Source organism: Sinocyclocheilus grahami, unplaced genomic scaffold (genome assembly GCF_001515645.1).
Source record: "Sinocyclocheilus grahami isolate Dianchi unplaced genomic scaffold, SAMN03320097.WGS_v1.1 scaffold91.1, whole genome shotgun sequence".
Classification (NCBI taxonomy): domain Eukaryota; kingdom Metazoa; phylum Chordata; class Actinopteri; order Cypriniformes; family Cyprinidae; genus Sinocyclocheilus; species Sinocyclocheilus grahami.
In genome coordinates, this window is record NW_015505270.1 from 1,838,120 (window position 1) to 1,853,326 (window position 15,207).

General features: G+C 35.1%; 1 protein-coding gene across 1 annotated transcript in view; it reads right to left on the reverse strand.

Annotated features, from left to right (window-relative positions):
• LOC107587276 (rab proteins geranylgeranyltransferase component A 2-like) overlaps positions 1-14,888 on the reverse strand; it is a 55,656-nt gene extending 40,768 nt beyond the window's left edge. Inside the window, exons 1-7 of the mRNA XM_016274993.1 lie at positions 14,778-14,888; positions 6,149-6,303; positions 5,836-5,908; positions 5,542-5,672; positions 3,792-4,137; positions 1,372-1,488; positions 689-809 (exon numbers count right to left, since the gene is read on the reverse strand). Coding sequence (XP_016130479.1) covers positions 689-809; positions 1,372-1,488; positions 3,792-4,137; positions 5,542-5,672; positions 5,836-5,908; positions 6,149-6,303; positions 14,778-14,888 — 1,054 coding nt within the window. The remainder of the gene's footprint in view (positions 1-688; positions 810-1,371; positions 1,489-3,791; positions 4,138-5,541; positions 5,673-5,835; positions 5,909-6,148; positions 6,304-14,777) is intronic.
• Between the last annotated feature and the right edge of the window lie 319 nt (positions 14,889-15,207).

Below are 15,207 nucleotides of genomic sequence, written 5' to 3' on the forward strand. Positions count from 1 at the left end.
CGTATGACATTGTGATTAATATTTCGAGGGAAATAATGTAAGGTGGGGTTGGCAAAAAGGTCTTCGATAAGCCATGGTAGGACATCCAAAAAATTAATTGTGTAAAAGAAAGTGCATAGATCAAAGAATACTCTTATCACAACCTAATTTTTGCTTGGATTAAAAATTGAAAAAAAAAAATGCTTTTTTAATAAGTTTTTATTTTCTGTAGTTTTCTTAATCACTTTTCTGAAAATGTGTATGTATATTATCTATAATCTATAATTTTTCATTCAAATTCGTGTGACATTGTGATGAATATTTCAAGGGAAATAATGTAAGGTGGGACTTGATTTAATGCACTGCCATTTGATTGGATCGTGGATGTTAGGCTATTATATTATTGGTTAATAATATTTCCCTTGCACACACAGCCTTGCTTGGGTAGTAGGCAAAGAAATGTACTGACTTTTGCAGAAAATATTTGAAATATTTTTTCTTTAAAATAACATGCACTGATTAATTGTGCACAATAAGACAAAGAACATTCATTAAGAAATTTTGATTTCATGTTGACTTTAAGAACAAAATTCTCTACTTCACAGAGATTTCTATTCGGACCTGAAATCTACAGTAAATGTCTGCGATAGATCTCTGATGTTCCATGTAAATCAGAGAGCTGCAGGGAAAACAACACATGGGGTCATACCCTGGTACTCCTCTGGGTGCTGCTCAAAGTCCAGACAGAAGGTAAGAAACTTCATCAGCATGCGTTTCTCAATCACAGTCAGCTGCTTACTGGCAAACACATCCGCCCGTGAACACGGTACCTTCAGGGGAGGAAGAAACAGGACAGCGCAGGTTAAAGTACTGACATGCATACACAAATATACATATTACACACAATCAGTAAAGAGGAGGAAGTAACAATTGCGAGAAAACGGCTTACCTTTAGCCCTGAATTACTCACACAGATGGATTGTGCATTACAATGCTGCATTTATTATTTTTAGTGAAATGAGAAACACCTTTTGCGTCAATGCTCTTATCAAGTACATTAGCAAATAGAAATGGATAAATCAAGCAGCAAATCAATTTAATCGTTTTATCTTAGCTGAACTGCTCTAATAATTCTGAATCAGGATGCTTCATATTAGACCTAAAATATAATGCAGTCATGAGGAAAACATGAAGAACTCAGAATTTTGGATTGGGAAGGAAAAATAACATAAAATATAATAATCATTGCGACCCTACATAGGACAAGCAGTTTGGAAAAATGGTCGCATGTCAAAAATGTCAGTTAATGCTAAATATCAATTGTCATTTTGAGCATTTTTACATTTATTTGATTCTGTTAATAGGATTCACTGAAAAAGATCAACTCCATACCTGCTCCACTTTTCCATTTCTATAGGTGAGGATGTGGCCGATGTTCTTGAACTCTGCGTAACGGCTCACATTAGATTTGATGAGCAGATCCACCAGTGCACCACGTGAATACATCAACTTTGAAGGGGGTCAAAGAGAACACTATAAATTTCATTTCATTGCCTTCTAAGTTCATTTAAAGCTAGAAGCCAGACTGCGATCACTACGTGATGGTGTTAGAAAGTCATTTTAATCGTTTGAAGCTAGGGATGCAATGGTGAGAAAATTTTCCCACCGATTAATAAACTTGTGACAACATCGATATTACAGATTACACCACACATTTTACAAGATATCTTTCACAAAACGAATGCTTGAAAATGGTGGATTCATTATTGTTCTTAAAACCACAACAATACAATAGTACACTGTAAACGTGTACAGTAGTGTCTGATGTTTTGCTATGCTAATTTAGAAGCATGAGCTTAGTTTGACAACAGGTATATGTTCAGTTTTATATGTTGCCTTATTCATTCAGCAATTGCTGTTAATCAAATCATTGTTACCAAGTAGCATGTTAGAATTTACTGAATTAGCTAGTTACAGCTAGTTACGTTTCTACTACTAAAAATAATGATAATTTTAAGTGTGATCAAAATGCATGAGTTAGCTTACTCTAATATTTAAATTAACACGTATGACAAAAAAAAATCTGACAGCTCTGAACTTTGAATTTCTTAACTCACATCACTCGGGTGGCAAGTAATCGCTGTATGGCTGTACAAACGAGTAGCACAGACTACCGCGGCAAGCCTATTTGAAGCATTTATTCACACATACAGGTGTAAACGTGAAGTTAATGACAGAGCATTTACTATTTCTATACCTTTAGGTGTCAGAATGCTTGTTTTTCGGTAAATAAAGCAGTTATTGGTTTCCTATTACTTTCTTTTTATCTTATATTCTGATTATCATATTTAATACAAACCTTGGAGACAAGGTCAATGTTGAATCTGCGTCCCTCTTTTACCAACTTTTGATATGTTATCTTCTTTTCCACCTCTACAGGTGGATCTGCTGGGCTGCTGATCAGCTGCGACTCTTTCTCTTCCTGTGATTGGCTGGGTTCTGAAATGTCGGATGTATGCTGCTCCTCCTTTGGCTCAGAGACTTCGTGCTCCTCGTTCGGCGTCTTAGCATCGGATGCTGTGGCGTCATCACCCGTAACCGTGTCCTGAGCCTCTGTAGAGTCACCGTTGGTCTCTTCTGATACAGTCTCAGCATTCACTGGCTGAAAGCTTGTTAACGGGGCCTTCGTTTCCTCTTCTTCCTCACTATAAATGACAAACAATAAATAGCATTTTGACGCTCTTTGATGTTGTGTGACAGATCGCTTTAGCCACCTCAGTTCGAGCGGCACATGAACCGTTCTTCTCCTCCTCTTTACTACTAGTTATAGAACCAAATAAGCATACATGAACACGAGAAGCTATGTTGAAAGAAAATGAAAGAATTATTGAAACGTATCTTGTGTCTCATTTAATCGCTCAATCAATGTTTCCGCAACAAAACAGCTTGGAAAAATCATGCCACATAACGTTGCACTTACCTCAGGAAAGATATTCAATGTCCTTAGCTCAATAGTTGGCCAGAAAAAGGATCTCAAGAGAGAAGTGATTTCACCAAATAAGCATACATGAACACGAGAAGCTATGTTGAAAGAAAATGAAAGAATTATTGAAACGTATCTTGTGTCTCATTTAATCGCTCAATCAATGTTTCCGCAACAAAACAGCTTGGAAAAATCATGCCACATAACGTTGCACTTACCTCAGGAAAGACATTCAATGTCCTTAGCTCAATAGTTGGCCAGAAAAAGGATCTCAAGAGAGAAGTGATTTTCTAAATTAATGCACTATATTACATATTCATAATATTTTTACTTAACCTGTTCTTCAATATTTAATGTATGTCTGAATAATCTGTCAAGACAACAAGTTTTTTATTAAAGCCATGATTTAAATGGTTAGATTTCCTGAAAACAGCTGGAGTAGAAAGATAATTGGCTATTGTCATTTTGCATTATTGACACTATTTTCCTAATTAATGCTGTTCAGTTGCTTTGTCACAATCTGTATTGTTAAAAGCGCTATATAAATAAAGGTGACTTGACTTGACTTGACTTTGTGTCAATAACCATGTCTAATTTTTAACCCTCTATTGTATTGCATGTTACATTAAGGGAACAATTGCAATTTCCTCGTGGTCTATGTCCTGACAGTCATTTTAAAATATCTTTCTGACACTGTACAATGACAGAGCATTTACTATTTCTATACCTTTAGGTGTCAGAATGCTTGTTTTTCGGTAAATAAAGCAGTTATTGGTTTCCTATTACTTTCTTTTTATCTTATATTCTGATTATCATATTTAATACAAACCTTGGAGACAAGGTCAATGTTGAATCTGCGTCCCTCTTTTACCAACTTTTGATATGTTATCTTCTTTTCCACCTCTACAGGTGGATCTGCTGGGCTGCTGATCAGCTGCGACTCTTTCTCTTCCTGTGATTGGCTGGGTTCTGAAATGTCGGATGTATGCTGCTCCTCCTTTGGCTCAGAGACTTCGTGCTCCTCGTTCGGCGTCTTAGCATCGGATGCTGTGGCGTCATCACCCGTAACCGTGTCCTGAGCCTCTGTAGAGTCACCGTTGGTCTCTTCTGATACAGTCTCAGCATTCACTGGCTGAAAGCTTGTTAACGGGGCCTTCGTTTCCTCTTCTTCCTCACTATAAATGACAAACAATAAATAGCATTTTGACGCTCTTTGATGTTGTGTGACAGATCGCTTTAGCCACCTCAGTTCGAGCGGCACATGAACCGTTCTTCTCCTCCTCTTTACTACTAGTTATAGAACCAAATAAGCATACATGAACACGAGAAGCTATGTTGAAAGAAAATGAAAGAATTATTGAAACGTATCTTGTGTCTCATTTAATCGCTCAATCAATGTTTCCGCAACAAAACAGCTTGGAAAAATCATGCCACATAACGTTGCACTTACCTCAGGAAAGATATTCAATGTCCTTAGCTCAATAGTTGGCCAGAAAAAGGATCTCAAGAGAGAAGTGATTTCCTAAATTAATGCACTATATTACATATTCATAATATTTTTACTTAACCTGTTCTTCAATATTTAATGTATGTCTGAATAATCTGTCAAGACAACAAGTTTTTTATTAAAGCCATGATTTAAATGGTTAGATTTCCTGAAAACAGCTGGAGTAGAAAGATAATTGGATCATTAAAAAGTTATTATTATAAAATGCGCAGTATGTGCAAATTAAATGTTTGTATACAAATCAGTTGTTAATTTTGACCTTTAATATTATAGTAATGTTCCAACTGATAGAGATCCTTGTATAGTTTACAGCATTAACAGAGATATTTTTTTTCCTTGAGAACAACTGCCATGTATTGTACATGATATATATCTAAATGAATCAATATGAATAAAATTGAATCAAGATCGGAATCATCTGAATCAAATCGTAAGCTTGCAAAAATAATCGAATCATGCACTTTGTGTCAATAACCATGTCTAATTTTTAACCCTCTATTGTATTGCATGTTACATTAAGGGAACAATTGCAATTTCCTCTTGGTCTATGTCCTGACAGTCATTTTAAAATATCTTTCTGACACTGTACACCTTGTGGTGGACTTACATTTTTTATCTTGAAGTTCAGCCACATTATTATTATTATATATATTCAGTCATCAAAAATATAATTCACAATTGTTAGTGAGAAAACCTCATATTAAAACATTTAGAATTGAAATGATTAGGATTTTATGAAAAATTGCATAGATGTGCAACATTAGGTGATGTTTATTATTGATTCTATTTATTATAATTAACTATCTGCCTTTTTAGTGCTTTTTGCTTTAATATTGAAGTGAAATTTAAATGATCCTAGAAGTCAATTCAGTTAGTTTGTTATGCAGCATGTTTATTATTCTGACATGTTGCACAATACCTTAAAATATCCCCCAAAATTTTATTTTAAAATTCAATGAAATTAAAAGCAAATGTGCATTCAAGAGACGAAACACACAGGCTCTGCCATCATAAATTTGTGAAGGACCAATTTTAGACTGTGAGTTGTAAGTGAAGAACAATTAATACTAACCTGGCATAACAGAAAACTTCTAAGTTGGAAATAGAGGAATCGACGGTGCTGAGAGGCACCGCATCCTCTCCCTCATCAATCAAGCTCCTCCATACTTGCTCCAACTCTGTGATCTGTACCTCCTGCTGATTCTGAGAACACACATTATAAACCAAAATCAACCACTGGCTACAAAACCACAAGGTGACCCACTACTTAAAACTGCTAAAAGTAGTATCAGTTAAAAAAAATTTTATTCAGTTGATACAATTTACATAAACTTGTATCCGAGTGAAAATGATAAAAATAAATTACCTTATATTCCTCAATCCATGACAGTAGGCCATTGAACGTGAAGCTTGCCCAGTTTCCAGCATAGTAGTTCCTTCTGTAAAATGAAAAAAATTATAATTTATTCAACATCATTCAAGTGTTTGTTGTTGCTCCACTTTTGTAAGTCACTTTGGATAAAGGCATAAACGTAAATGTTTACATAGATCACATTTCATTGACACTGAGCATCAAACTCCACTTCACTTGAAGGTACAAAACAGAAAAAAGCAAAACTGCCAAGCAATACATCTGAGTTTTAAGGAATCTTCCGGTCTATTAGTGTCTTGTGTAGTACCTGTCTAAATGCAGAACGCTCTGTCCGACTCTGGAGCAGGCTGCCGCAATAACAGACTCGGTGAGGACATCTGGAGCGAACCAAAAAAACTTGTGTACCGCCACGAAAAAGAAGAAAACGTAGTAATAACTACCATATAAGCAAGTGGAATATGACTGTTTTTGCACAGTTTATGAAACTGCAAGCAACATGAATCTGGCAATGCTAAAGGCTGCTGATGCTGCACAGTATTTGGACAGTCATTTACATAAGGTAAACATTTCCCGGATAACTCGCTGACTATTAAAATTAAGTGCTCGTACAAGCTCTAACTAAAGCCACATGTCAGTCTTATGCACACCCCTTCAAGTAAAGTGTAACCAATAAAACAAATGTTAGCATGTTCTCTGTAATCTTTTATCAAAATGTAAAAACTTAAGATCCATTTTTCACAATCCAATAAATTCCCGATGGATAAAACAGAGTTCCACAATCCTGTTCCAACTAAATACATCAAATTAGATCTTGAAACATTTACTATGTAATTATTACTAGTGCATCTAATAGTGCATCCTTATGTGCATTACAGTGACATCATTTCAAAAAGTCACCTGAATTGAAAAAACCTAATTATATTATTGGAAAATAATTACATTAATTAATTTCGTCTGTTTATAACAGATGCATCTCAATTACGCTCCTACCAGATCAGCAACTGTGCGAGGAGCCTCAATATAACTGTCCAGATAATACTGAAGATGTTTTTTTTTTAAAGTGTAAATAACCTCTGGCCGCCATCATTTAATGCCATTTATCCTATCCAGTATTGATTTTTCCACATCATGTTTGCTAAAGACAAACATTACCTGCCATAAAGTTCTGATGCCACATAGACATGCTGGGCGATAAATAATAGATTTGAGCTGGCAGGACTTTGATGACCGGGCAAAGCCCGAAATGCTTTCAGCAGGAATTGTATGAAATCATAAATCACTCTTCATTTTAGCGAACATTCCAAATGGATTCTATCTCTGCACCTTGAAAATCATTTTTCGGTTATTTATAGTCGAGGCTGAGGGAGCGAGGGAAGGACTGTGTGTGTGTGTGTGAGAGAGAGAGAGAGAGAGGGAGGGCAGGTCACTTCTTACACGCCACCCATTTATGTCACCCATCCCTCTATCTATCTCGCTCTCACACACAAACCATGCTGTTGTATCTGTGGGAAGTGTAAAGGAAGAGTTCAACCATAAATGAAAATTCTGCCATCATTTACTCACCCTCCTCGTTCTGAACCTGTATGACTTTCTTCTGCGAGAAAAACACAAAAGGAGAAACTCAGAGCTGCTTTTCCTTTTAATAAATAAGGGAACAAGCATACAAAGTGGTCCATACAGCTATTGCTCTATATTTCAAGTCTTCTGAAGTCATATGATGCTCTGTGTGAGGAATAAAGCAAAATTTAAGATGTCACTAACTGAAAATCGCTCCCTATGCCATAACTCTCAAATCTCATTCTTATTCAAGCTACAACATGTACAGGTGCATCTCAATAAATTAGAATGTCGTGGAAAAGTTCATTTATTTCAGTAATTCAACTCAAATTGTGAAACTTGTGTATTAAATAAATTCAGTGCACACAGACTGAAGTAGTTTAAGTCTTTGGTTCTTTTAATTGTGATGATTTTGGCTCACATGAGATAGTGAATTGGTGGGTTTTTGTTAAATGTGAGCCAAAATCATCACAATTAAAAGAACCAAAGACTTAAACTACTTCAGTCTGTGTGCATTGCATTTATTTAATACACAAGTTTCACAATTTGAGTTGAATTACTGAAATAAATGAACTTTTCCACGACATTCTAATTTATTGAGATGCACCTGTACAACATGACTGGTTATAAGACCCACAGCAAACCAGAAGTGTTGGCATCACTGATGCATCTTGACTAACTGATGCATCTTGACAATTTTTCTGATTTTATCCATTAATATAAAAGTAATGTTTTGCCACAATTTTATCTTATTTTTTTAAATTGAGGAATTGTGGTTTTGAAATCAAAATATTTGGACACATTACAATTCGACACGTTGACTGAGTCAATTATAACAGCTAAGAGAAAACAATTATCTGACCGCATAACGGCACACCCTATTAACCACTACTATTGTACAAGACAAATTTGTACAATATTTCCATCATAAATCATGCATCTTTTCTGCTAAATATCATTTGTCATTTCAAGTCATTTGTTTTGTTTACACCATGTTGACAACGTCATGTGTTCTATAACCAGATGGTTAACAAAGAGAATGTTACTATAATCAAGTTGTTGTTACGTATTTAAGTTGACTTGTTAAAACATTAAAAAAAAAAATTTTCGCAATCAAGATTACATTTTTTGCCAAATCGCCCAGCCCTAACTATATGGCTTTAGAAAATTTTGAAAGTACTACTTTTATGGTTCTTTTTTTTATTGTACAAGACAAATTTGTACAATATTTCCATCATAAATCATGCATCTTTTCTGCTAAATATCATTTGTCATTTCAAGTCATTTGTTTTGTTTACACCATGTTGACAACGTCATGTGTTCTATAACCAGATGGTTAACAAAGAGAATGTTACTATAATCAAGTTGTTGTTACGTATTTAAGTTGACTTGTTAAAACATTTAAAAAAAAAAATGTCGCAATCAAGATTTAATTTTTTGCCAAATCGCCCAGCCCTAACTATATGGCTTTAGAAAATTTTGAAAGTACTACTTTTATGGTTCTTTTTTACAGGCCGGTGAAATGGCTGGCTTGTTTTCTTCATTGCTGCTCTATTAGCGGCAGGTGAGGGAACAGCTCTGATTTAAGATGAACTAAACGTGCATCTCAGTCAGGCCTGTCAGCTAATGAATGCTGAGCCTGTAACAATGCTCTTCAGTAAAGGGTCTTGTAACTTCACATTTTCGGCATCCTTTAGCCTCTACAGCTGCTGTGCTTCAGTGTACATTCATCATGAAATACTGTTAAATAAATACAGTTACCAGTTAACAGATGGCAGAATAGCTGTCAGTGCATTAGTGCAGCAGCTCCAGATGAGAACTTATCTTATTGGTTGGTGAGTGTTTAATTGCGGCGTGAAGAAAAACCTTCTTAACACACTCACTGAAACATGTGATTTAAAAAATTGTAGACTTCAGCGTGAATAACTTCATAGGAATACATTGTTTTGATTCATTATGTTATGATTAGGGCTGCACGATAAATCGCATGCGATATTTAACGCGCATCTTGTCAGAAAGCCGGTTCTGTAATCAGCGGTAAATCTCCATCACCTGCGGGCTTTCACATTGAGCAGCATTAACTACACAGAGCCGTTGTTCACTGACGAGCTGCGCAAAAAATCGCATGAATATGAACGTGGTTTTGCGCAGCTCGTCAGTGAACAACGGCTCTGTGTAGTTAATGCTGCTCAATGTGAAAGCCCGCAGGTGATGGAGATTTACCGCTGATTACAGAACCGGCTTTACTGATAAGATGCGCGTTAAATATTGCATGCGATTTATCGTGCAGCCCTAGTTATGATTCATTTAACAAATGATGCTTGAATTGAATATTCATGCTTGGTGTGTGAATAGGCCTTGACCTTCATCTGATATATGTGAACTAAATCAAAGAGATACTTAAACCTCACAAAAATGTAATATATTTTGTTTATTATTTATTGTTGTTATTGTTTATTGTACATTTTTTAAAAGCATTATATCATTTAAAATTATTTTTTACAATATGTTACCATTTTTTCTTTTTTAAATTGCAGTACAAATAATTTTTGCATTAAGATAATAAAAATTACAGGAGGAAAATGTGCTTATTTGTAATGTCATCACAGTGCAAAAAAATCCTAATGGTCCTAAAACAGGCTTTATTTTCTTTGAGCAAAATATTATTTCATTTTTTGAAATTGTGGAGAAATATGATCCAGAGAAGTTAATTTGTTTAATGAGATTTACTTAAAAAAAAAAAAAAAAGGTTTATGGCCAGGAAGAAATGTGACCCTGGAGTACAAAACCAGTCGCTGGGGTATATTTGTAGCAATAGTCAAAAAAACTTTGTATGGGTCAAAATTAAAGATTTTTCCTTTATGCCAAAAATCATTAGGATATTAAGTAAAGATCATGTTCCATGAAGATATTTTGTAAATGTCCTACCATAAATGTATTAAAACTTAATTTTTGATTAGTAATATGCATCGCTAAGAACTTCATTTGGGCAACTCTAAAGGCAATTTTCTCAATATTCTGATTTTCTTGCACCCTCAGATTCCAAATTTTTAAATAGTTGTATCTTGGCCAAATAATTTTCATTGCCACATGTGGAAAAAGTTCATTTGAGATATTTTATAATCCCAAAATACTCATGAAGGTGAATAAATGATGCCACACATTTGAGCTTCCATGTTTAATAATTATTATTAATGAATTAAAAATAAAAACGCTATTTAATAAAATATTTAAAACTTTTGAAATATATGATGTCAGGGACAGAGTGCAAGCATATGCCTCTAACATACCTCTGTAATTTTAGCTAAGCGAATTATGAATATTTCTATTCCAGAGTGTCTATTTACAAAAAAAAGACACTGCTTTAACTCAAGCAGCAGTGGTGTAGTGAGTAAGACTCATGGCAGTAACTTAAAGGGTTAGTTCACCCAAAAATGAAAATGTTGTCATTAATTACTCACCCTTATGTTGTTCCAAACCCGTAAGACCTCCGTTCATCTTCAGAACACAAATTAAGATATTTTTGATGCATTCTGACAGCTCTCTGACCCTCCCATAGACAGCAAGGGTCCTTACATGATCAACGTCCAGAAACGTAGCAAGGAGATCGGTAAAATAATCCATGTGACATCAGGGGTTCAACCGTAAATTTACGAAACTAGGAGAATACATTTTGTGCGCAAAAGCAAAAAAAAAAAATACTTTATTCAACAATTTGTCTCCTCCGCGTCACCCTGGCGCCATTTTGGAGAGTATCCACTGAACGTAAACAGCTATGCTATTCTGTGTAAGCTGCGCCACGCAGACACGTTGTTTATGTTCAGATCAAAGCGCAAACAACGTAGAAAACGTAACCGGTCTTACGGGTTTGGAACGACATGAGGGTGAGTAATTAATGACAGCATTTTCATTTTTGGGTGAACTATCCCTTTAAGATGCAATTGACCCGAGTTCGAATCCGCCTTTTGCCGAACTCACTCTTCTCCCGGTCTTCTCCTTTTTCCTATCACATATCAGATCAGAAAGGCATTCATTTCAATAAAAATTAAGGAAATATTCGAAAAGTGGAAATAAAGTGCCTCACAGGAATTTAATAATTAAGTATTTATCGGGAAGGGTTAGGGGTAGGTGTAGGGAGGGCTTTATTGTCCCAATAAGGCGGCATCCATTTAATAATTTTAATACATATGATAAGTTACACCCAATGTGTTATTATTGCATACTGTTTATAATGTTCTACCATACAGAGGTGCAAATATCTAAGTATAAATAGCATCCAACTACAATTTACACGTATTGCAAAGATACTGCTTTTTCACATATTGTAAATTGAATCTATTGTTATATGCACTTAGTGTAAGTAGTATCGCTAAGAAAAAACGTATATTTTTCCAATAGTGTAAATAAAATCACTTAGTGCTTGACCTGTGCATATTTCTCTCCTAATTCGTGCAAGATGATTTTTTCACTGGAGAAAGCAATATTATGGATAGTCTCGTATTTTAGCAGTCAAACAGTTAAAGTTAAAAACGTCTCGATGGATTTGTCTCTTCCAAACATGCAGCTTTTCACAAAAGGTAACTGATGGACTGGACTGGAGTGTGGATTATTGTGATGTTTTCATCAGCTGTTTGGACTCTCATTCTGACGGTACCCATTCACTGCAAGTGATTCAATGCCGAGTTTCTCAAAATCTGTTCCGATGACGAAACAAAATCACCTATATTTTGGCTGGCCCGAGGGCGAGTATAAGTTTTCGAGTGAACTACTTTACAAAAGATGTATAAATATATATATATATATATATATATATATATATATATATATATGTATATATATGTGCAATATTGACAAAAAATAATATCTCGATATTTTCTGGGATTTTATCGATAATGATAATTAGACAATATTTTGCTGAGTGTGTTATTGTGCTGGTACCTTAAGGACTGTTGTGGACAGCTGACTGCTAAAGTTTTTAATATTCTTCATATTCTGTGTGGTGGTCAGTTCACACTGAGAGAAATTAATCTTTTCCAATAAGTTTAAACTTATTTTTACATTTTATGGGCATTTTTACCTTTATAAAGCCATTTTTTCTAAAAGTGCCCATTATCTTTTGAATGAAATTCGTACATTTAATCAGTGAATTACAGTGATGTAATATATTACAAAAGATATATATATATATATATATATATATATATATATATATATATATATATATATATATATGTGCAATATTGACAAAAAATAATATCTCGATATTTTCTGGGATTTTATCGATAATGATAATTAGACAATATTTTGCTGAGTGTGTTATTGTGCTGGTACCTTAAGGACTGTTGTGGACAGCTGACTGCTAAAGTTTTTAATATTCTTCATATTCTGTGTGGTGGTCAGTTCACACTGAGAGAAATTAATCTTTTCCAATAAGTTTAAACTTATTTTTACATTTTATGGGCATTTTTACCTTTATAAAGCCATTTTTTCTAAAAGTGCCCATTATCTTTTGAATGAAATTCGTACATTTAATCAGTGAATTACAGTGATGTAATATAATGAAGTAATAATACTTCGTTACAGTACTTAAGTATTTTTTGGGAGTATCTGTACTTTACTTGAGTTTTTATATTTCAGCCAACTTTTACTCCACTACATTTCCTAATTAAAATGTATACTTTTACTCCGATACATTTCCCCGAAGCATATTCGTTACTTACTACAAAATAGACTGAAGTCAGAAGAACACAGAATGCAGGAAAGCAAGTTTGACGAATCAGTGGTCTGGCGTTTGCAAGTTAGACTCCTAAAAACACCTTGTGTGTTGTTGTAATGATGTGCGATCTGACATTATCAAGTATATAACCAAATCAAGCACAGAGTGCACGCACATTGATTTATTAGTCTATTAAAACTCAAAATTAATGTTATGAAAAAAAAATTTATGTTTTTATATAGTCAACATAAAACGTTGAATACTGATATCTGAAATTATTTAAATAATAAAAGATACTTTGAATGTGAAATTAAAACCACCAGCAGGTGGCAGCAAGTCACTGTTAATAAGTGAGTAATTGCGATTGAACTGAATCATTTAAACTGTTGATTCATTCAGGAACAAAACAGCGCCATGTTGCTCAGAGACGCAAAACAGCGTTGTGGCTTTGTTTGGAATTATTTTTGTTGTCGAAATAGAGCAAAAACAGGCAATATGGTGTCTAAAACGTCTAAAGTCTCTTAATTAACTTCTTGTTTATTGAACTGTAGTAAAAAATCAATATCACATTTGTAATCATGGTAATATTTGGAGATAAACTGCACTCTTCGTGTGAAATTGATTATTAACTATATGAAATGGTATAAACATATACATTTTCTGCCATCATGTCTTGAATTTGTGATCATTCTAAATGCATTTTAATAGACTGAATCATGCAGTGAAAGAACGCACTCTAAATGCACACGTGCACTACTCTAGACTTCACATAATGTATGCGTGCGCTCGTAGGGGTGTTTTGAATGGTTTTTGCTAAATACTCGATAATGTCAAATCGCACATCGTTAAAACAACAATTACGATATTAACGCAGACGATATATATCGAACACCCCTAATGTACTTTTTTTTTTTTTAATAAACCTTGAGATATGCTTCAGAGACGCAAAACAGCATTGTGGCTTTGTTTGGAATTATTTTTGTTGTCGAAATAGAGCAAAAACAGGCAATATGGTGTCTAAAACGTCTAAAGTCTCTTAATTAACTTCTTGTTTATTGAACTGTAGTAAAAAATCAATATCACATTTGTAATCATGGTAATATTTGGAGACAAACTGCACTCTTCGTGTGAAATTGATTATTAACTATATGAAATGGTATAAACATATACATTTTCTGCCATCATGTCTTGAATTTGTGATCATTCTAAATGCATTTTAATAGACTGAATCATGCAGTGAAAGAACGCACTCTAAATGCACACGTGCACTACTCTAGACTTCACATAATGTATGCGTGCGCTCGTAGGGGTGTTTTGAATGGTTTTTGCTAAATACTCGATAATGTCAAATCGCACATCGTTAAAACAACAATTACGATATTAACGCAGACGATATATATCGAACACCCCTAATGTACTTTTTTTTTTTTTAAACCTTGAGATATGCTCTAGCTTTCTCCAGGAGTTGATTCTGGAAGCCACCCACTGAACCCGATTAGCTCCATACACCGCACTATACCAACTGCAGGAAAATAACCTGAAGCCAGAGGGAATTTCAGTTTGCTGTTTTGTTCTTGATTATTCTATTTCACTACAGGCCTCTGCGCTAAACAATATAAAAAAATTAAAAGGTCCACAGGCATCTGCTCCCACCACAGCAGACCCTGAGCATGGACTCTCCGGGGACAGCCGGGTCAGGTGCGAGTTCACCAGCTGACGGGGCGCGACCAACGGGAAAGCAGTCCTTCACACAGTCAGGGGGTCTAGCAGGCATCATTATGGGGTCCGAAGTATTCATTAACAACTGCTCCCTGTCCATATCCTCATTTGTTCCCGTATCCAGCAGCAAAAACGGGGGTAACTAGGGAGTCTGGGACAAGCACGCTTGTCTGAGCAACCTTGACACGGAAAGGTGTCTGAGCAGAAATAGTCCAAGCTGTGAGTGTCCCCGTGTCACCGGTTGCCTTGGGACCAACTGGCTCTGGTGGTTTTGCATGAGTGGATCCAGAAGTGGGCCAGATATATTCATTTGCACACCATCAATCACAGCACGAGAACGTTGCTCTTAGCCATCGCACAAACCCCTCTTTTTT